The sequence below is a fragment of the Aulostomus chinensis genome, chromosome 18 (genome assembly GCF_037954235.1).
Source record: "Aulostomus chinensis isolate RoL2024-O1b breed Wild chromosome 18, RoL_Achi_v1.0, whole genome shotgun sequence".
NCBI classification, from domain to species: Eukaryota; Metazoa; Chordata; class Actinopteri; order Syngnathiformes; family Aulostomidae; genus Aulostomus; species Aulostomus chinensis.
Genome location: NC_141337.1, coordinates 25319024 through 25343006, shown reverse-complemented (window position 1 = coordinate 25343006; position 23983 = coordinate 25319024). Strand labels below are relative to the sequence as shown.

At 43.3% G+C, this 23983-nt stretch overlaps 1 protein-coding gene and 1 pseudogene across 1 annotated transcript; one reads left to right on the top strand and one right to left on the bottom strand.

Annotated features, from left to right (window-relative positions):
* The first annotated feature begins 631 nt into the window (after positions 1–631).
* On the top strand, positions 632–5098 carry LOC147245888 (uncharacterized; annotated as a pseudogene).
* A 2318-nt stretch (positions 5099–7416) lies between these two features.
* Positions 7417–23576, bottom strand: LOC147245887 (growth hormone secretagogue receptor type 1-like). The gene is made up of 5 exons (XM_086186138.1): positions 23441–23576; positions 22650–22825; positions 20860–21703; positions 11897–11977; positions 7417–7667 (listed from the first exon to the last, which is right to left on the bottom strand). The coding sequence occupies exons 1-5, from the start codon at positions 23574–23576 to the stop codon at positions 7417–7419; spliced, it is 1488 nt and encodes a 495-aa protein (XP_086042264.1).
* Between the last annotated feature and the right edge of the window lie 407 nt (positions 23577–23983).

The following is a 23983-nucleotide window of genomic DNA, read 5'->3' as shown; positions in this document are numbered from 1 at the left end:
ATCTTGGCTCTATTCGTCCTAGTCCGCCATTTTGGGTCAGTTACCCTGACCCGCTCAGGTTCGCACGCGCACCCACTCTCGCTCTCTCTCTCTTTCTCTCTCTCTCTCACACACACACACACACACACACACACACACATACACCCTTGATAGAAGTACATATTAGATAGTAGTCCGTAATTGTGAAGATATACCCATTGATTATTTCTGTGTTAATTGTAAAATTAATATTGTGATAATAAATGTGTTATATTTTGCAACAATTCGAGTCCTGGTTTTATTGTGTGTGGATTGAACTTTGATCGCTGGTTTGATTGGGTCAGTGCTCGGAATCACACCTTCTATTTAATTGAGACTGAATAGACCTGATAATGTAATTGATTTTAATTACATAATTAATTGTTTAATTTTATTTAATTTGCTTACCCTGTTCAGCTTTGAGGTCGATAACAGAGGATTGGCGGTTCCCTGATTCCAGGGTGGTGCCCCGTTAATAGATTATATTGGAATAATCATATTGAATAATTGATTATTTTCTTTATAGTTCAATTTAAGATATCGCCAATCCTCTCCCCCTTTACGAGCCCCAACATTTTGGCACTCCTTGTGAGGCCTAACCCCAACAACAATTATGGAACGGTTAAAGCCACCACCACGCTTTGATTTCACAAAGCCACAGCAATGGCCCAAGTGGACAAGACGATTCGAGAGATTCCAGATTACATCTGGCCTGGACCAACAGTCAGGGGGAAATCATCATTTATACAATGGGTGACGACACAGAGGATGTGATAACTTCACTTCCCATGACAGCATTGGAGTTGGGAGAATATGATACAGTCAAAGCAAAACTGGATTCACATTTTGTGGTCCGCATAAATGTGATTTTTGAAAGAGCTAAATTCAACCAGAGATAGCAAGAGGAAGGAGAATCTGTGGAGAGCTTTATCACAGCACTGTATTTTTTATCAGAACACTGTGGTTAAGGACAGCTGCATGACGAAATGATACGTGACAGAATTGTAGTAGGTTTGAGGGACAACAGATTGTCTGAGCAACTTTAAATGGACCCTGACCTAACTCTGGAGAAAGCTGTCACTCGCGTCCGCCAAAGTGAACTCATTAAAAAGCCGCAAGATATGCTTAAGACCAACTTCAGGGCAGAGGCCACAGGAGCCAACATGGACAGTGTTTGCATGCTACAGACCCATTCAACAGGGAGAGAAATAATAAACCACAGTAGCAGGCTAAAATGCATTTCTAAAAGAAAGGTGTGCAACCTCAGTCACAGGTACAGAGGGACACAGTGGTGTAAGTGGTGTGGGAGAACACTGAGGCACAGTAAACAGCAGAGCCCAACCAAAGATGCTGCCTGTAAAAATTGCAATAAAAAAACACATCATGCAAAGGTGTGCCAGTCTGGGGCCGTCAGGGAGGTCCACGCCACCGGAGGAGAGGAAACTGAAATAGCTTTCTTGGGTTCAGTCAGTGCACAGGAAACGGAGGACGCATGGAGAGGAAAGATCAAAGTGAATCACCATGAATCAGAATTCAGAATTGATATATGTGCTATACCAGAATCTGTGTACCAGGGACATGAACAGTTTCCAGAGCTGATCAAATCAGACAAAGCACTTTATGGAGCTGGAAAGAACCATGTCAAAGGAAAGTTCACAGCTAAGCTGGAAACAAATAGGAAGGGCACTGTACAAGATGTCTATGTGGTCACAACACTGAAGTCTGGCTTACTGGGGTGGGCAGCAAGTGTGGCACTGGGACTAGTGGCCAGGGTAGACACCATATCACTGGACTCCATCAAAGCAGTTAAAGAACAATTCCCTAAACTTTTCACAGGGTTAGGCAAACTAGAAGGGGAATAAAAGATAGAGCTCAAGCCTGATGCAAAACCGTTTGCTCTGACTACTCCAAGAAGAGTTCCATTACCTCTTATGCCCAAAGTGAAGCAGAAGCTTGCACGAATGGAAGAGATGGGGGTAATCTCCAGGGCGGAACAACCTATAGATTGGTGCGCTGGTAACACGCACTGGGACAGTTAGAGGGTGCAAAAGTGTTTTCCAAAGTCTGGGTTTTGGCAAATTCCCTTAGCTAAGGAGTCTGCACTACTCACGACATTCATTACACCATTTGGCCGATTCTGCTTTAACCAGCTGTGTTTTGGGATCTCATCCACACCTGAGCACTTTCAAAAGCGAATGTCTCAGATCATGGAAGGCTTATAGGGATCATATGCCAGATGGATGACATACTTGTGTATGCACAAACACAGGCCCTCCATGACGCCTACACGTAGTACTCAAGAGACTGGAAGTAGCAGGTGTCGCACTGAAACCAGAAAAATGTGTATCCTCTACAAACAGTGTGAAATTCCTTGGTCAGATAATTGATGCTACAGGAGTCAAAGCAGGTCCTGGAAAAGTGAAAGCAGTTACTGACATGAGAGAACCAACAGATGTGAGTGGGGTCAGAACATTCCTAGGGATGGTGAATCACCTTGGGAAATACCTCACGCATTTGGCTGATAAAACACAGCTAATCCATGATCTGTTGAGAACAAAGAATATGTGGACCTGGGGACCTATGCAACAGAGAGCTTCTGATGACATCAAAAGGGCACCAAGCTCACTTCCAGGCCTAGCACTCTTTAACTCCAAAGCAGACACAGTGGTTTCAGCTGATGCCTTGTTGTTTGGACTAGGAGCAGTGCTACTGCAGAGACAAAATGACCAACTCAAACCAGTTGAATATGCTTCCAGAGCACTCACCGACACAGATCAGCAGTATGCACAAATTGAGAAAGAGGCCTTGGCTATTACGTGGGGATGTGAGCGATTCTCTGATTTTCTGGTGGAAATCACATTCTATGTTGAGACTGACCACAAACCTCTAGTACCACTGCTGGGGGCAAAGAATGTTTATGATTAAATTCAGAGACTGAATGAGGCTGATGAGATTTTCATATTCCATTTCCCACGTTGCAGCTAAAAACATAGCTACTGCTGATGTCCTGTCAAGAGCACCCATGGGGAGTGTCAGTAACACACAGCAGGAGACAGAGCTGGACCTGTATGTGAACATGGGGATGTCTACCCTGCCAGCAACAGACAAGAAGTTGGAGGAGATTAAAGGACACCAAGAAAGTGATGACATGCTCAAAGAAATGAGAAAGTACTGCACTGAAGGGTTGGCCAGACAGATTCTCATTGGACAGAGCATTCCTACCTTACCAAAAGTATGCAGGCGAGCTTACAGTGCAAGATGGACTGTTACTGAAAGGTAGCAGACTGGTCATACCAAAATCACTGTAAACAGATATACTACAGAAACTGCTTGTAGGACACCAGGGCATTACAAAGTGCCGAGAATTAGCCAAACAGTCAGTCTGGTGGCCTGGATTGAGCATGCAGCTACAGAAGATGGTGGAGGGATGTGACGCTTGTGCAAGGGAGTGAGTTAACTTCAAAGAGACTCTACTGCTGACTGAGTTTCCAGACAGGCCATGGACTATTATGGGAACTGATTTGTTTGAATGGAGAAGCAACCACTACTTGTTAGTGGTAGATTACTTTTCATACATTCTACATAGAGATTGCAGGGCTGTGGTGAATAGCTCCTTTAGTTTCAGGAATGCAGCATTTGGTTCTAAGGACCAACAAAAGGAAACATTAGGTGAGGTGACGTGAGTCAAAGGGTCAAAACGGTTCAGGAAATCCCTCAAAATGTCATTTATAAGTGCCTGGAATACAGACAGAATGTTTGTGAGTCCAAAGGGCATAACCAGATATTCAAAATGACCCAGTGAGATCTTGAAGGCAGTCTTCCACTCGTCTCCGTCTTTGATTTGGACTAAGTGATAAGCATTCCTGAGGTCATGTTTGGTGAAGATAGTGGCTCCTTGGAGAGGGGTGAAAGCAGAGTCTAATAAAGGAAGTGGATACTTGTTCTTGATGGTGATGTTATTCAGGCCCCGAAAATCAATGCAGGGATGGAATGCACCATCCTTGTTAGTGACAAAGAAAAACCCAGCTCCCAGTGGAGATGAGGGTCTTATAAAGCCTGCCTCGAGCCAGTCTGTAATATATTCCTCCATAGCCTCCCTCTCTGGCCCGAAGAGGCTGTACAGGCGACTAGAAGTTAAGGGGGCAGCAGGGAGGAGGTCACCAGAGCAATCGTAGGGGCGATGCAGGGGTAGAGAAAGGTCTTCAGACTTACAGAATACCTCCTTAAAGTCATGGTAACACTTGAGGACATGGGATAGGTCAGGAATGTAATAATTCTGGGGAGGAGAATTATTACCTGCTGGACAAGCTGGGACTGCAGACAGGTGGCATGAGATTGGGCAGTCCACACTGAGATTCTTCCAGCCCAACAGTTGATGCTGGGGTTGTGCCTCTTAAGCCAGGGGCACGGATAAGACAAAAAAATTGATTTCTTCACAGTGGTTACAGCCATCCATGGCCAGAGCCGTCTGGGGTTCGGGCAGCAGTCCCAAGCGGAGCCCAGTCTGCTGGAGGTGCTGATACTCATCCCAGCCGCTTCAGATTTGGCTGCAGACTGTCCCAGCAAGAGCTGGAGGTCATGGCATGATGGAGCTAAGAGGACCACATCATCTGCAAAAAGCAGAAATGACATCCTATCGCCACCAAACTCGACCCCCAACTCCATCTAGAAATTCTATCCATAAAAGTTATGAACAGAACTGGTGACAAAGAGCAGCCTTGGCGGAGTCCAACCCTCACCGGGAACAAGTCTGATTTACTGCAGGCAACGCGGACCAGACTGTCACTCTTCCAGTAGAAAGAATGTCAAGCCCTTTGTCAGGGGCCGTCCACCCCATACTCCCGGAGTACCCCCCACGTGTTCCCAGGGTGCCCCTGTGTGCACTTTTTACTGGTGGGCAAACTCCCATGCCCCCTCCAGCACTCTAGCGAGGGTGAAGAGCTGATCTACCGTTCCACGGCAGTGGATGAAAACCGCACTGCTCCTCCTCGATCTGAGGTTTTACTATCACCCTGACCTTCCTCTCCAGTATCCTGGCGTAGACCTTTCAGGGGAGGCTGAGGAGTGTGATCCCCCATAGTTGGGACACACCCTCTGGTCCCCTTTCTTAAAAATGGGAACCACCACCCTGGTCTGCCACTCCAAAGCCCCCCCCCCCTCCCCCCCCCGTTGTCCACGCAATGTTGCAGAGACGTGTCAACCAAGACAGTCCCACAAAATCCAGAGCCTTGAGATACCCAGGGCGGATCACATCCACCCCCTGAGCTCTGCCACCACGGAGTTGCTTAATTGCCTCAGCAACTTATTAAATATATCACATGTAGACAAATTTATATATATATTTGCTTAAACTGTAGTTAAATTTATACATACATTCACTTAAAATAGAGTGTAGGACACACAAGGCAGTTGTAATAAAGATGTTTCTGTGACAGTTCCCAAAGAGGTAGAAAATGTTCCAACACTGTATTTAGTTCATCAATGTACTTCTTTAGTGTTAGTAGCGGTACCGGGATCTCCTGCTCATGCATCCCAGGTAGAATCAATGACTTAGCTGCAAGTCACCTTATTTGACCTCTTGAACATCTGGAAGTAGTAAAAGGTGTTTTACAGAGGGGTCCCACAAATCTCCAAAGCACCAGGACTAGTTGGTGCCGTTGCGACTCCAGGAAGGAACTTATAAATACTGGAGACAACACAGATAGACATTCCAAGATATAAGACAACAGAAAAACACTTACTATCAGCAGTGAAGCACAGACCAGACTGTTTAAGAGTGGACAGGTGAAAAGGTCACAACAGGGAATAGCGGGAGTGTAGCTCATGCTAGCATCACTCCCTCAAGCCAATTAAGTCAGAACAGAGTCCACAAGAATTTCTATGGTAGGATGAGGCCGTGAAAGATAAGAACATGGCCGTAAATCGGAAAGAGGTTTTAATCTTCACAGCTGCAACAACAAGGACATGATGGACCAGAAGGGACTGGCATGGGGTCAGACAAAAGATCCTGCAACAGACATGAAGATCAAAAATACACACTTGCACGCAGAAGCGATCACATAAGCACCTCCCTGTAACACATTAAAAACTGGAGAAGATAGTTTGATCGTTGGACTTCTTGCCCCAACGCCAGGGACGACGCATCTGCGTATGCTGACTCCAGCATAGGGGAAGACGATCTCCAGAGCTCTGTATTCTTTCCTGTTAATCTGAATAAATTCTTTTAAACCAACTGGAAGGTGTCCTCTCCGGATTTTGAACAGCGCAATACATATACTCTGTGGGTCCTTCTGATTGATTAATGATGACTTATTGAAAATTCCGACACACAACAAACACAACAGAAAGTCATTATCATTTCACAGGGTTTAGGGTTACACAGGCTTGGTTTTGGAGAGTTGTTCTTCTACTGGATTACAACAATGTACACATCACCTAGGGCTACAATTACCACGAACAGAATATCCTCACAGAGTTTCACACTGCACCAGGGCACCAAACAGGAATGCCCTCTCTCACCCTCCCTCTTTGCCATCTTCATTGAACCTCTCGCAGCTGCAATACGACAAAACAGCATAATCAAAGGAATTCAGGTAGCCAACGTACAACACAAAATCAATTTACATGCAGGTGATCTTTTACTGATCAATTACTTTTACTAGAACCCACAGGTATCACTACAAGAAACTTTCAATATCATCAGTAGATTCTATCATGTCTCACATTACACTATCAACTGGAATAAATCAATTTTACGACCCCTCTCAGATGATGCATGGGATTATGGAATTCAGGACACTTTCCTTAACCTTCACACAGGCAACATCAAGTACTTAGGGATTCATATTTCCCCCATGCTGTCAGAGCTTTTTACCCTAGACTATATTCCCCTTCTCAAGAAAATTTGTAGACAATTAAAAATGCTAGTCCAAACATCCACTCACACTCATCGGAAGAATAGCTGCAGTCAACATGAAAACCCTTCCTCCACATAACTACCTTTTTCTCTATGATACCCACCACTCCTATAGACAATTGGGTCAAAATTCATTAACAACATATTTTATTGGAATATAAAAAACCCAGAATATCACTCTCAACACTTCAAAATAAAAAAATCACATGGTGGGCTTGAGGCACCAAACTTCCATCACTATTTCCTGGCAAATCAATTACAGTACTTAGTTGAATGGATCAACATACAAAAGCACAATTACCAAAACTGGAGCAAAACCTATGCACAAATATCACAATTGCAGACCCCCCCCCCCCTTCCTCTCACAATCAATAAAAAAATCCAACTGTATTTAACCCCTGTCTCTACTCCTGTTACCGCTCCGAGGGTCCAGGCGGACGCTTCTCCTACTCCTGCTACAAGGGTCGGAGCGGACGCCTCTCCTACTCCTGCTCCGAGCGTCCAGTGCTACGAGGGTCCAGGCGGATGCCTCTCTTGCTCCAGCAGCTCTTCACCCCGCCCCCCGGGTGCTCTGTGCCTCCTGGTGCGGCCACCCAGCTGCCCTCCTGACTCTCCGTGGTCTGCGCGGCCTCCCGGCCCCCCTCCTGACTCTCCGTGGTCGGCGCGGCCTCCCGGCCCCCCCCCCCCCCGACTTCCCGTGGTCTGCGCGGCACCCGAGCCGTCCCCCCTGACTCTGTGTTATGGTTCAGCCCACAGGTGTGGTGAGTGAGTGTTTTTTTTGTCTTTGTTTCGTTCACCGGTGTTTTCTTGCCCTTGTGCCAAGAAGAGTTTGTTTGTGTGTGGGCTGTCTTCACTGGAGGCCTGTTTTTACATTTTCTTCTTTTTCTTTGTAGACAGGTGCTGTGGGCCAAGGCAGTGACCCAAATCCCAGGAGGTGTTCCTTTTCTTCACAGGCCCCGTGTGTGTGGGTATGCGGTGCCACGGGGTTTTTTTGTTAGTTTAGTCCTCCCCTTGATTTGAGTTTGGGCCGCCATGGTTAGCCCCCAGCCCTCTTCACCCCCCTCATTCTGGCCCCTGTTTAAGTATTGCTCAGCCAATGTTTATTGGATGTATTTTATTGATTAATGTTGAAATAAACTTAATTTTTTATATATATTCCCCTAAAAATGTCTCGTGCCCATAGTATCTCAAACTTGTGACTGCCTTTAATGAAGTAGAGGTATTCCTCGAGTTTTATTGGACTATTTCCTGGGGCGAAACTCCCCAGGTGGCATTGTCAGTATTAATTCTTTCCACATTAGCTTGCTTCCTCATGCCACACTAGTTTGGTGTGCTTTGTACATTAGAATTTTTAGAGCAAAAAAATCTCACAAACAAGAACAATAACTAAATTAAGAGTGTGTAAAAAAACAACTTGATATGATTGGATAGTTAATTCATTTATGGAACATCAGACCTTTTTATCCTACAACAGTGTGTGACAAAATAGATAAAAACCCAGTGAAACTAAGCAATTCATAGCTATATCACTCTATGTATTAAGTATGTTCATGTAAAAGTGTTTTTGAATTGTTACTATTTTACTACCTCTAAAAAAGAACAATTTCAACTGAATCACTTACAGTGCACAAGTCCGGGTGCCAAAAATTCATGGTGACATCGAAATGACATCTACATGAAGCTTCTCTTAAGAAGCTTCATGTAGATGGCTGGAAATGTATATTTCTTTAAAAGCTGTGCCTCTCACTGTTCCTTCTCTTGTTGAATTTGAGTTCCATGTTCATACCTCTTTCCCAATGATATTGCAAATCAGGCCTGATTCTAAAATACATTTCCACTTAAGCCAGGAAACGATACACACTTGTAAAAAGTTTTTAAAAACAGCAACTATTGACTGGAGAGTAAAGACAGAATTCACCAATGATAGAATGACAATTTTGGTTACATTTATTTGTTCATCATAGGTTTTATCGGATATGTACTGTATGTCATTAAAAAAAGTTTGGTTGATTTTTGCCTAGTCCCTCATTTTTCTCAACAGTTCTACATTGCTACTTAATCCTACCATGCTGTCACTCAACCTCCTCCCCCACTGTAAGGAGCACTTACATCTACCGCATGCTTCCTCCATCACGTGTGGAGTCGTCGGCTGTATCTTTTCAGTTGAGGATTTTTATCCAACCAGTCCTTCTCAAACAAGCCAGATGCTACACAGGGAAATCAACTAGCAGCCCCCTTGTTGTATAGGCAACAAAATAGACTGCTGCAGCTCCTTGTGAAGGTCCTGTTAGAGGTTGCTGAAAACACATAGCAACAGCTGCCAAACATAGGGGCTTTTATATATTCATACAAGTAAATATTAAAAAAACAGTAAATTAATACAGCAGATCCTCTGCATTACTATAATATGAACAATAGAATGAATCAATAATACATGACACTAGATGGCTATGCTATTACAGCTTATACTATAAAATGTATAAACTGAATTCAGAACATTTCCCCTCTTCTTGTAATCTAAAATTGCAGCAGTTCTAAGAAAGACATCTTCTCATGGCAAAGATTGCCTGGATTACAAACAGAAAGATCAATTGTCCCCTAGCCTGAGGCCAGTCTGCCCTCCAAAATTAAGGAAATCCATTGTGAAGTGTTTTCGTGTAGACAGATGGACAGGATGATACGGGAGAAAATGGAACTTCCATGACAGAAGTGATATAACTTCAACTGTGAATCATGTAAAAACATTTATACACACGAGAAATCTCAATTTAACAGGGATCACATTAACAGACATCAGCCTGTATGAACCAAAAGGATAGCCCTGTGTGTGTGTGTGTGTGTGTGTGTGTGTGTGTGTGTGTGTGTGTGTGTGTGTGTGTGTACATTAGAGATGGGTTAAAAATGTCTATATACTGATATTTTATTGACAAACATTTGTAGGAAAGATGATCGATACATAAATCCCAGTTTCGATCTTTTAAAATGCATTACATTTTACCCATTTATTTTTTGGTTTTTGTTTGCCCCTTTAGTCTGGCGTGATTTAGTGCGTAGTGCAACGTTATTGCAGTCAGATTATCAGATCTCGCGAGATCCAGGCCATGTGCCTCCGATCAGAGAACAACAAGATGGCGGAATCGCAACTCTAATCTCCAGCAAATTTAAGAGCCGATGTCTGGCAGCACTTCGGCTTTAAGAAGCAAGAAAACTGTGCCCAACTCGACAAAAATAATGCTGTGCGCAAAATGTGCAAAGTAGAAGTTAAGTACAATGGAAATAAAACAAATGTCCAGAGCCATTTCACTAGGCATCACCAAGAGTACACTCAGCAACCAGGAAACTACAAGTCACTGCAACAACCTTCACTGGAGAAAGCTTTAGGGATGAAGTTTCCATCCACGCCTCCATGTGCAGAGAACATCACTTCAGCTCTGGCAATTTTGATCTGCAAGGACCTCAGACCATACTGTGTGGTAGAAAATGTAGGCTTCAGACCCCTCGTCCAGACACTGGAACCACGCTATGTGCTACCGACACGGAAACAACTGAGTCAAGTCACAATCTCAAAGATGTACAGAGATGTTAAAAACAACGTCGCAACTGCTATGAAATCGGCAGAGAGAGTTGCCATCACTTGCAACAGCTGGACAAGCAGAGCTACGGATTCCTATTTGACAATCACCTCTCATTACACTGACAGTCACTGGTCCCTCATGTCCCACGTTTTACAAACAGATTGAAGCTCGCCACACCGCGAGTCATCTTGCTGAGCTGCTGACAGTTTGTGGAAGTCTAAGATGCCCTTTTGTTTTGAATGACAGTCGGTCATATATTTAAATAAAAAGTGCATGATGTTGTATAACTATTGTTTAATGGTCAGTTCTCAATGCAAATATTAATATTTAATTATGCAGAAGGTTCGAGGGTTACTTTTACAATTGAATTTACAGCATTAGTCCTTTGAGAATCTCTTCCATTACCAAAGCAAAATTGGTATTGTAACTAAAATATCGTATCGTATATTGTATCGAATCGTATCGGAAATCGTATCCACTTGGGACCTAGTGTATCGAAATTTTATTGTATTGGGAGGTCAGTGGTGATACCCAGCTCTATTGTACATGTCAAAACATTTCCTGTTTCTGTTTGTGGGAACATTCAGCTCTGTGAATATGTTGTGGCTTTTTTTCTCTCACAAAGTGGTTGTGGAGTGGTGTGCTGTTGGTGGGCGCAGGCGGCTTGCTGGAGTGTGAGAATGTGTGTATATTAGGCTGTTGACAGCATGTCTATATCTGGAGGACATCAAGTTGTACAGTAATGGATTGATAGCAGCACTGAGGTAAAAGAGGACAGAGGACACCAAGTTAAAATACTGTGACAGATAGTATAAGAAAAACAAATGTGTGTCATTGTGTGTGTATGTATTGTTGAAGAGTGTATCATTGTTTAGACCTGTGGGAGAGCTTATGCAAATAGCTTTGCTGATTTTGTTGTTAGAAGCTGTGTGTATATCTGTACAGCTAGACTTATTCGTGTGTGCCTGGGAACTGTATTTGTTGTTATGTGTCTCTGCCCCTTTGTTGAACAATTGTGTAAGGCCTGGATTGATGCGCAGTACTTTGTGTATATGTGTAGTATTTGTCCATGTGCCAGTTTCTGTGAGTTGTCCTCCGGAGTGTGCAATATGATTGTCTTCGCTCATATTGATTTGTGTTTCAATTTTTGTGCCTGCCAAGTGTGTGTCTAGATGAGGGTGTGCACTGATTTTTAATTTGGTCTGTACACAGATGTCACAGAATGGTTCGTCTCCTTGTGTGTAAGTGAGAGATGTCATGGAAGCACTGAGGTGTGGGTCTGAGCTCATGGGTTTAGTAACATCATCTTTATCTATGCTGACGTGAGAGTATGTGTTAAAATCTATGTGTGAGTTTGTGTCCATGGATGTTTCCTGTCTGTCAGTACTGGTGCCCAGAGACAGGGTGAATATTGTCCGACCCACATGGAAGGGCAGCCAGCAGAGGACAAACGCCAAGACAATCATTCCTAGAGCAAGTGAAGAGACAGAGAGTGAGGAGAGAAAAACACGAGAGAACAATATTAGAATCATGTAAACCTGAAGAATGTCAGTGAAGTCTATAATGGGGAACAACTATTATAACATTAGGGATGGGCACAAGAAGTGTTTTCCCAGATTGAGAAATCGCATGTATTACTTAAAGGGGATCCTTAAGGACAGTATTCTAGTTTTCTGTTGGAGTATTCTCTTTACTTTAACTCTTAAAACACATGAACAGCAATACATACCAAACAGTCTCAGAAGCCACTTGATATGAATAATTTATTCAAAACAAAAATGTAACAAGCCAACAGTGTCAACTTTCAAATTACAGCAAATGTCACTGACAGGTTTTTGCCAGTTGACACATTGAAAGCAGCTACCTAGCTAGCTAACCCTTTACCGGCATATTAGTAGGCTTAAAAAGTAAAAGCACATAATGTAAACATTAAGGACGCTATTACTCAATCACAAAATTCAATAAGGTCAAGGTTATGTTATTGATCCTGCTTACTTGATGTGTTCTATAATAGACCAACACATGAGCAAACATGATGAAAGAGTCATGGAAAATGATGATGTTATTGTAGGGGTAGGGTGGTAACTTAATATTAGAAAAAATGGGAGGGGGTAGTCAACTAGTGTAAATGCACAGCACAGACAGTGATGTTAGGTTAGCTACTAACAAGTTACAGAAGCACTTGACTTCCTGTCATTTTTTTTTTTTTTTTTTTTTTTTTAGAAAAAGGCTTTGAAAGCCAGCTCTGAGAAAGAGGGACTTACTGCTTTCATTTTGGGCTTTTCAGTAGTCATAGTGTCACGTGATGACAAATGAAAATTCATAACTTTCTTTTACTCGTAAATGAACCAGATTAATCACACATTTGGTCGGAAATGCCAGGAAAAACTTGGAACTATGGGTAACTGTTGTAGTGTACTAGCCCCCTTTTCCTTCCTCACATTCCTCAGGATGTCTGGAGAAACCCCATCAGAACACTTAATTCTGAAAGAGGAGACCCCTCTTGACCTTTCTAATGATAATTTACCACTTACATCAACAAGAACATTTGCCTTCCCTGTTATCAAGATGTGTACCAGTCTACCAGTCATCGTCCCCTGTTCACCCTGACCCAGGAACTCGTAATTCCAGTCAGGAGGGTTAGCCAAAGGGGTTCTCATCTCTCTGTAACTTCCATCCCTGCAGGATGCCATAAACATTCATTTGGTGGGAAAACCCAGGACCACTAAACGAAAGAAGCATTGCCTGATCATGATAAGACTGTTTTCTCCCTCTGGGTGCATGTGTCCTTAAATATTCCAATACTCCAACTGTTTAAGTCAATAAGAATGTTCATGTAACTGAAGAGTTCTGTGTCACTGCTAAATGAAGTACAAGAGTAGGAATTTATCAACGTCCATGGGGGAAACCTGGACTCTGTGTATCAAGCGATGTCACCTAGTTACTGAAGTCTCTGTCACAGAATTCCTCACTTCACTTTGTCCACATACACAAACACACACACACACACACACACTCGCACCCGAGTACACTCACACAGTTGTACACGTGTACACACACACAAACACACACATATAAATATGTTTAGAATGGTTCACTGTCTGTAGTTGTCAAGCTTTCCTTGCCTCTTCACTGTCATTGTCATAACTCTTAGCAATCTTATTCGTATTGAAGATGGCAAAGTGTGCTGATTGGCCAACAACCCCACACAGGTCACTCCTCTGAGGTGGACCACTTTATTATAATAGTCGCGACACCATCCGCTGCTGGGGCTCTCTTTTCCACGCTTCTTGCCCCTGCCTATTTTGCATGAGCTTTAAGACCAGCTTCTCCGTCTCTCCCCTTTTCTTTTCTGTTCTTCTAAATTTTTTTGTTTCTTTGTTCTTTAACTTCAAACAGAACTTCTTGTCTTTCCTCGCAAAAACTTTTCCTTTCGCAAAGTTTTTTGGTACACAGTGCTTCTTTTTTTTGAGTTTGTGAAGGCATCATTCCATGTAACACCTACACTATTGATTTCCTCTATTTTTGTAATTCATCATCAATCGCAGCTCACAGTCGCTATACTATTGACATCCCGTGAGCCTTGAATCGCCATGCTGACCAGCGGAGAAGCCACTTTGTGCCTGAGAAGAGCAACTTTGTTGATGCAGCCAGCACCCTGAGCCAGACGGTAGCGAATCAACGCGCTTCCCTTCTTCATCGAGCAAATCTCAGCGGGAGCCACGGTCGACGAGGCAGATGCTTTGGAGGCCGTCCTCCCACCACTTTGTTGGAGGGTTATCGCACATCGATGGGAGCAATCCAGCTGAGCGCGTAAGCCGGTTACGTTGCATCTAGTCAGGCCTCGACTCCTCTGTCACTGCCAATCTGCCTGCTCATCAGACTATGAATTTTTATAAAGCAGTTTTCCCATGGCCAGGTGTTAAAGGAAACTGTTATATCTATTTTTCTATTTATCTATCTATCTAGTATATAGATTGATCTAAAAAAAACATGGAGTGCATCAGTGCTGGTGAACCACTTGCATGTCGCCAAAATTTTAATATATTATAGATATGTGTGCATCGTCTTAAGTTCACAATCTGAGCAAAATAGCATAATCAGTGCCCTCAAAACACCATATAAGGTCAGCTGTTTGTCACAGCTCCATTCATGAAAATGGCTCATAAAAGAAGAACTATATACACTGAAACTTAGGTCAAGCTCTCAGAAATAGATGAATGTAACATCCATCTATCCATCTATCCATCCATTTTCTTCTGCTTATCCTGTTCAGGGTCGGGGGGGGGGGTGGGCTGGAGCCTATCCCAGTGGCATTTGTGTGAGAGGCGGGACACACTCTGGACAGGTCGCCAGTCCATTGCAGGGCCAACATATAGAGACAGACAACCATTCACACTCACAGCCACGCCTACGGTCAGTTTAGAGTATCAATTAGCCTAGTCCCCAATTGCATGTCTTTGGACTGTGGGAGGAAGCCGGAGTACCTGGGGAGAAACCACACAGGCACAGGGAATAAATGCAAACTCCACACAGAAAGATCCTGTGTCAGAGCCAGGATTTGAACCTTCTTGCTGTGAGGCGATAGTGCTAACCATTGCACCACTGTAAATACTTTGGCAAAATTATTAACTACTGAAAGTAATTAAATCAAGGCTCCAACAAAGTGCGCAGGGCACATCACAAGACAGAAAACAGAAATGATAGCCTATTATATAAAACAGAATGTACAAAAAAAAAAACATCCCTGCAAAGGAGAGTGATCTATGACAGTAACATGAGAGGCTAAGAGGACTTGGTCAACACAGACTGTTGAGAGGATACAGGTGTAACTGGAAATGTAACTGTTGGGTGATTTAACTATTGTGCCTCTGGATATTGAGTGATCTGACAAAAGCTGTGTCATTTGAAAACAGTTAATTTATGTATCAGTGCCAGCAAACACACACAAAACCATAAATTAAATCTAGTATCTTGTAGCCTAAAATGAATCTCTGTAATGCATGGCAGCTCAGCTATAGCTCACACAGATGCCTGAGCACTCCAGTCTTCTCTGTCATCTACTATCTGCACCATAGATGTAGCTGATGTTCATTATTCAGTGTTTAAGATTTTTCTGTCATTTAATATCTGTTTAATTGTCATTTAGTGATGGCAACCTTTATTTTGAAACTGATGCTTTCATTTTGAAACACGTTGTTCCTGCAGCCGTGAGGGAGAGACACCAGATGGCGATTGTCCATGTCTGCTCCAATTATGCAGGTGAAGTTAAGATTAGCATACCAACCAAGTTAAGTGGTTAAGTTTTCCTTATGAAGAAAGGAGCTAAGCCCTGGGACACAGAGGAGCCAGTTTCCCATGTTAACAGATTTGTCAGTTCAGACTGTGCGCAGTGCGCCACAGCCAGCTCGCGCTCTGCAGCAACTGTTTCGGCGTCCAATCTGTTTTTTTCCGCAATCTGCGATTGAATCTGTCAAGTTAGGCAAGAAGTTGGACACAAGAATGGCATAGACCATCTGGTCAACTATCAAAATAAAGCAAATTTCAAAATGAAACAGCCCTTTGTGTGATAATAAAGGTGGAGAGGAGCAGAATTGCTTGTTGAGCGTCAAGGAGAAATGCCTCAACATGAACAGCTAGGCGCCTGCTCACACGGGAAATGGCGCTTCATGGCGCTTCCGCCTCTTGTGTGTCCCAGAGCTGGCCCAAGTATATTTCCCATCAGAAGGCATGCAGCCAACAAGGTATTTTCTGTTTGTCTTCAATTAACCTTAATAAGCACTTTTCATCTCTATTACTTTGCAGATGTTATTTTTGATAATGTGTGAATGTGTTTATATGTTTCAGTTTTCACAGGGAATTGAGGAGGAGCTTCAAATAAACCAGCCAAAAGGAAAGCATTTTCATGCCTACAGGGAACTATGACAGAGATTTTGTTTGTGTCTGAGAGATAATTCCAAAATACAATACACTGATGAATCTGGGAAATTCTTGTAAAACTCTCAGTTTTCACAAAAAAAAAAAAATCTATTCATTCATTCATTCTTCTGTGACAGTGTCCTACCTCAGCTTGTATTTATAATATCACCCACAAGTAAATTGCAAAATTCTGCAGAGCTTAAACAGTTTATATTTTGACGTGGATCATGTCAGTCATTAAATCCACTTATGTGTATCACTGACATTTTTAATATTAAAGGAATTACATTCTTGTTTTTCAACCACATCTTGTGTTTGAGCGGAGAGAAGGAGATATTAGCAGATGGTCAAGCGAAATTCACTCTTTAATAACAGAGCCAGCAGAGCAACCAGCAATACTTTTCTCTCATTTATCAGAGGAAGATTAACAGCAACTGCACTAAGTTTCCCAAACAGTACTGTGACAGTTTTGTTGAGGATCTTCAAGTCAGGAGCAGGACCTCCAGTCTTATTACCTACAAACTACATGATTGAGGTTTATGATGATGACAGTGGTTGAGGTCAGTTGTCTGGAGCACAGCAATTGTATGCCAAAATGTCTCAGTGGCACAAAACTAAAAGGCAGTCAGCTTCAAAAAAAGATCACATCTGCCCCCAGGAAGAGTCAGCCAGCCTCTTTAACGGGCAGTGAGCCACCTAAGGCTCAGGATCAGTCCGCTTCCACTAATCTCTCCAAATCACAAGAAAAACCAAAGCCGAAATGGATCTGTCTCTCTCTGTAAAAGTCAATAGCGCTACCTCTCACACTTTGAAGAAATGGCAAAAGTTCTGCCAGAACAGATTGTGGATCCAGGATGGGTAGAATGTGCTGGAAATGTGGGCGCTCCAGCCACATCCCTAATAAGTGTACTCTGAAGAAGGCATGCAAGTACTACAGTGGAATACTGTATATATTCAGGTACACCATAGTATTGCAGATCAGGGCCCTAGCATCCTGCTTGTGTCTTTACCTGGTGGTAGGACCTACTTTATGCACCCACATCAGACTGGATGAATTTTTCTGAAGGTTGTACCAATAACCTAGCAATCTGACAAACAGTCACTTAATATCTTTGCTATCTCGAATGATGTAGCAGAGAGAACGATCACCCTCACAGCTGCAGTACAGCATCTTGGAGTCCCTACCCCATCGGACTATCAAGCAGGATGTAGCTCACCTCACTGGGGCTTCTGTGGATTTTCTTGCTGCTCCTTGGTTGTTCCTATTGGTTGACTTCTTGTCAGCACACAGGATTATTGGTAATACTTTTAAAAAAACACACCCAGTCTGATGTGGTTATATAAAGTAGGTCCTACCATCTGGTGAAGACACAAGCAGGATGTTAGGGCCCTGCTTTGCAATATGCTGGAGTATCTTTAGAAGTACTCCACAGCAGAAGAATGAAGAATGACTATTGGTCAGCTCCGAAAAGGTTCTGGCAAACTGTCCGTCGCCTTGGGGGGGGGGGGGGTAGCTGGTGGATCAGCTCTTCATCCTCACTAGGGTGCTGGAGAGGGCATGGGAGTTTGCACAACCAGTCCACATGTGTTTTGTGGATCTGGAGAAGGCTTATGACAGTGTTCCCAGGGGCACCCTGTGGGGGGTACTCTGGGAGTATGAAGGCCCTTTGTAAGGGGCCATCCAGTCTTTCTACCGGAGGAGTGAGAGTCTGGTCCACGTTGCCGGCAGTAAGTTGGACTTGTTCCCGGTGAGGGTTGGACTCCGCCAAGGCTGCCCTTTGTCACCGGTTCTGTTCATAACCTCTATGGATAGAATTTCTAGGTGCAGCCGGGTGGCGGAGGGGATCGAGTTTGGTGTTGGGAGGGTTTGACTCTGCTTTTTGCAGATGATGTGGTCCTCTTAGCTCCATCAGCCCACAACCTCCAGCTCTTGCTTGGACAGTTTGCAGCTGAATGTGAAGTGGCTGGGATGAGAATCAGCACCTCCAAATCTGAGGCCATGGTCCTCAGCCAGAAAATGGAGGTTTGCCTTCTCCAGGTCGGGGGGGAAGGTCCTACCTCAGGTGGAGAAGTTTAAGTATCTTGGGGTCTTGTTCACGAATGAGGGTATGATGGAGCGGGAGATTGGGCTGAGCTCTCCTTTAGAGATAGGGTGAGAAGCTCAGTCATTCGGGAGGGACTAGAGTAGAGCCACTGGTTCGGGCATCTGGTGAGGATTCCTCCTGGACGCCTCCCTCGGGAGTGTTCCAGGCATGCCCAACCGGGGGGAGGCCCTAAGGCCGACCCAGGACACACTGGAGGGATTATACCTCTCGGCTGGCCTGGGAACACCTCGGGATTCCCCCGAAAGAGCTGGTGGAAGTGGCTGGGGAGGCGACAGCTGGGCTTCCTTGGTGAGCCTGCTGCCTCTGCAACCCGGACCAACCAGATAAAGCAGAGGACGACATCAGTATTGACTCCACATCATGCCAGTACAAAACTACTCTCATTCAGGAGGTTGATGAGCACCTTCTCCATCAGACCTTTTTTTTTTTTTGATAACAGTATTGGGTCCTGCTGGGCAGATGGGAGATTAAAAGCATCAGAGAACCTGTGCAAAATGCCAGCAATAGAGGACAAAGTCATGACGCTGATAATAGCTGACTTTGCTCCAGCTAAGTTATGTCATTATAGGAATAAATAGTAAATAAGTTCATATGCAAACCGATGATTTAAAAAAAACCAATTAGAAATAGCAAAGAACTTAATCATTATCACTTAGGCATTGGTGCCAGAGGACAGGGTAAATCCTCATGTTCCCTTGATGTGGCTATATTTTGAGGATGGTGACTTGAGGAAAGACTTCCGTCTGTCCAGGCAAATGATCAACAGCCTCATCCGAAGTCTCCAGGTTAATGCCAGCCATGGATGGAAGAAGGCATTTGAGGTTCCTGTGTTGATTTTGTTGGCTATTGGCACATCTTACCAGGTCATACTTGTCATACTTCCAAAGGCTTTCCCTCCCATCTAAATTCTTGCTTGTGTTGTACATTGCTTTGGACTAAAGTGTCTGCCTAATGCAATTGTGGAATTTTAGAGTTGAAGTTGTCAGAGGCCTTTGACTTTCCCTGCACTTCATGCCATCATGTAGTTCATTGGGTCAGCAAGGGCATACAGGGTATTTTTCAGAGGCTCATCCGCTTTCTTAGCATGAATGAGCTGGATGAGTGTCTGGATCCCCTGATTTTAGGAATGTGACATGGAGCATCGACGGGTGACATGTACACATTCACCATTTAGTGTTGACTACTTAAACAACAAGGTGTTCCACTTGATCAAGTTCCAAGCCATCTATGACCAGAAGGGTCAGTTTTTGAATATTAACAGGGGTACAGAGTGGGCACAGAGCAAGATTCCAGGGTTCTCAGGTACAGCCCCATTTATGTACACTGACTTTACCCACCTCCAGGTTGTTGCCTCATTGGAAGGTATCAAGCATGGATACCCTCCAATCAGCAAAGCTAAGGCCATGTCTCTACCCCCTCACCGTCACTATGACTGCGCCATTGACCTTCTGCCGGGCACCACCCCTCCCAAGGGGTGCCTCTACTCCCTTTCTGGCCCTGAAAGGGAGGCCATGGAGGCAAATATCAATGACTCCTTGGCAGCTGGTATCATTCGTCCATCTTCATCCCCTACTGGCGCTGGCTTCTTTTTTGTGGACAAGAAGGATGGAACCCTCAGACCTTGTATAGATTACAGAGGTCACAATGACATAATGTGAAAGAACAGGTACCCTTTGCCACTAATGTCTTCTGATTTTGAAATACTTCAAGGGGCCAGTGTCTTTACTAAATTGGACCTATGCAACGCTTATCATTCGGTCCACATCAGGGAGGGGGATGAGTGAAAAACAGCGTTCAACACCCCCACAGGCCATTAGGAGTATCTTGTCATGCCTTTTGGTTTAACTAATGCCCCTGCTGTCTTCCAGGCATTAATGATGCCCTTAGAGATATGCTGAACCACTCTGTCTTTGTTTATCTTGATGATATTTTGATTTTCTCCAAGTCCATGGAGGAACATGTTCGACATGTAAGGGTAGTCCTACAAGAGCTTCTGGAAAACTCCCTGTTCGTCAAAGCTGAGAAGTGTGAATTTCATGCATCCTCGGTCACCTTCCTTGGATACATTGTGGCGTAGGGTAGTCTACAAATAGATCCAGCCAAGATTTTAACTGTTACAGCCTGGGCCACACCTGAGAATGGGAAAAAACTGCAACGCTTCTTGGGTTTTGCCAGCTTTTATCGCCGCTTCATTCGTGGCCACAGCACTCTGGCTTCACCTCTCACAGCCCTTAGTTCATCCAAAATCCCATTTTCCTGGACTCCCAGGAATATACAAATACAGAATATATGTAAGCGTGTGTGTTCTTGTGAGCATGTTTCTCACCCAGCATTTGGACAGTGTGCCGATGACTCTGGTCTCTACGGCTACTTTGAGGGCGCAGCCAGAGGGTCCTTCCAATGAGAGTGTAGACCAGTCCCAGGATGCAGAGTGGTACCAGGAAGTACAAGTTGGAGAGAATCATCATAGCTGACAATAGGCCAGAGGAGACAGCATAGTGTGTACAGCGGCACTCCCTCATGTCAGTTTCTTTCCCTTCAGCACCCACTGCCCTTCCTCCCTCATCTTCTTTCATTTGATTTGGCCACTCCGCATCAACTTCCACCCTTTCCTCTGTTTCCTCTTGTTTTTCATTTTTCTTTTGATTGCCATCTCTCTTATTCTGCTCATCTATCTCTCCCATTTCAAGGTTTCTCTCCCCTCTCTCTCCAACCCACTGCACCTGCCCAGATCCTCCCCTCCATCCTCTTGTCTCTTTCTCTTCCCACTTAATTGCATCTAATTCTCCACCAACTGAAGCTACGGGTCCACTTTCTCTACCCTCTCGACCTATTATAAATCTTCCCGGTTCTCCTTCACCACCCATCCACTTTGTGCCATCCTTCCATCCATTGAACCCAACCTCTTCTCCCTCAACTTTCTCAACCCCAACCATAATCATCACCGGTGCTGCACTGATTGCAGCAGCCAGCCAGAGGCAGCCAATAAGAGCCCGGGTTCTACGCCGTGTCACCAGCGTCTTGGCCATGATTGGCCAGCAGACTGCCAGATACCGCTCCAGAGAGAGGAAGGTGATGTGGAGGATAGTGCAGAAGGTGCAGCACTCTGAAATGAACATGGTCAGCTTACAGGCAAGGTCTCCCAACAGCCATGGTCTGGGACTCCAGAGCTGGGAGAAACAGAGATATTTGCAAGCAACTGACAATAATTTTTCCATTCTAGCACCCAGTTGCTGTAATGACTTAGTACAGAATTTGTTGACTGTATGGAGCTGACTCTTGATGGAACAATATCAGAATTTAACTCAGCATCTCAACCAGCCAAACCATTTAGTATTATATTAAATTAACAATTAAATGTTTGAACAATAAAACATCAAAAACACAACCAATACCAAGCCGTTCATTTTTCATGGAAACACTATAAATCAGGCATTTGTTCATAATAAATCATTTTTGGCCATTTTTTTCATTTCCCTTTGGATTCATACTGGTTTTCTGCATATATGTGACATTTTCTCTCTTTTTAGATTTTATTCAACATTTTCTTTTAAAATTGTCGCTCTGCCTTGTTGTTAGATAAGCGGTTAAAAAATAAACTATTTTCCAATCAGTCGCATCTTTATTTTCATTCTCAACACTGCTCTACAATGCTCTACACTTTAATATAAAACATGCTCTGCCTTTATTTCCTCAAGTTCATCAATACTCACATTTTTCCAGCAGCCATTTTTTTTTATCTTGACAAAGGTTTAATGGATAACATTATGACTCTACTAATTACATAATAAATGGCTGTTGTCAAAAGGGCCTATGGCAACATCGTTTTTGTGCATGTATCTTTTGCCCTGGAGGTCTTAGATTTCTCTGTCTGTCTGTCTCTCAACAGCCTGTACATGAAATGACAAATAAGAGTAATAAAATATCATTCAGCAGAGATTCCCCTCAGGGAAAGAGAAAGAGGGCTTGTTCTAACTTCTATTAGAACACACCACTGTTCACAAAAGGAAGCATATTCATCAAGCCTGCTTTTTAACCACACCTAGGAAGAGCAAAAACACGATGGTCAGATCACAGTTTACCGTCAAATCCTGCATACTTGAAAAAAAGTTGTACCTTATACAGATCCAGAGGCAGGAGTAGGAGTATCAATAGATCACTCACAGCCATGCTACTTAGGTAGAGGTAGGTGGAGCTTCTCATGTGTGGACGTCGCCAAACCACCAGGATTGTGAGTAAATTTCCCAGAAGACCGAGGAGCATCAGAGGAATGTAAATGACAGTCACACACACTAGAAAATGAAAGGTTGAAACAGACCTTTGTATTTAGGCTATTGCATAATTTAATACATTGTCAGTAAACACTGGGAAATGAAGGCTGCAACATTAACAAATGTAGTTAACATAGATCATAGGATGTTCCATTCCAGTTTTGCACCACTGTAAATGAGCATGAGCAAACTGGTTCAACAGAGTGCACCAGCTGACTGTACTCAAAGCTACTGTTAACTTAAATGTTATTATGCATATAATTATAATGTATTTGTGCATATAATTATAATAATATATAATTCATATTCATTTAATTATAAAATTATGGTAAGACTATTTGTGAGTACTTAAAGGTGAAATATACTTTTCTGGTAAGTATTGCTTTATTCCCTAAAATATAAGGTGCTATGGATCTACTCAGAAATACATACATATTTCCCAAGATGTGGAACAATTCCCTTACCAGTCTACGCTGAGAAAACAGAAAAGGATTCCATGGTTTTGAATTTTTCAGTTTTTCTTTACATTCAGCCACATTTCTGTGTGAAGCAAGAAACCTGTGATTTGGGTTTATTAATCTAAATTTGAAATTGTAACTTTAATATTCTGATGAATTTATAAAACATCACACAAACCTAACTCAATCAATCCAAATATAGGTTCCTCCCTTTGGCACTCATTGTTCAAACAGTCTTCCAGGAATCTTGATGCTTGGTCACAGTTTTCTTCCTCACAGCCATTGCCAAGGTCCCTCAACTCCATTATATCCATTGTGATTCAGGACAAGGCCAACACCTACAACAGCGAAAGCAGTGTGTGTGTGTGTGTGTGTGGGGGGGGGGGGTGTAGGGTGTGGAGTTAACACACAGTGATAGATTTCCTATTACACTCGATAACTACACCACACTGAATGGACAGCATATACAAGACGGAACAAAAGACAAACATGTTGGAATTAAACCCCTGGATAATAAAACATGCCATTTATGGAGCCTGGGCATGCAAAGGTCTGTTCTTTGAAATGGCAAAATTAACACTACTGATGTTAGTTAAACTTTAACAAATGATCCTGATTATATTCATCCACGCTGTAAGAATTTATTTTCAATCTGTCAAAGATCATTTGGTTACATTTTACCATAAGGGTGCATTCTGAGTGAATGCACAGATATATAGAA

What these genes read in the sequence shown, in the direction of transcription:
- LOC147245887 (XM_086186138.1), bottom strand. Translation starts at nt 23,576, where the DNA reads ATGGATATAATGGAGTTGAGGGACCTTGGCAATGGCTGTGAGGAAGAA. An exon ending in TGCCTCTGGATCTGTATAAG is followed by an intron (nt 21,704 to 22,649) that starts GTACAACTTTTT and finishes TGTTTCTCCCAG; the next exon opens with CTCTGGAGTCCCAGACCATG. An exon ending in CACCCTGTCTCTGGGCACCA is followed by an intron (nt 7,668 to 11,896) that starts GTACTGACAGAC and finishes ACCATAACACAG; the next exon opens with AGTCAGGGGGGACGGCTCGG.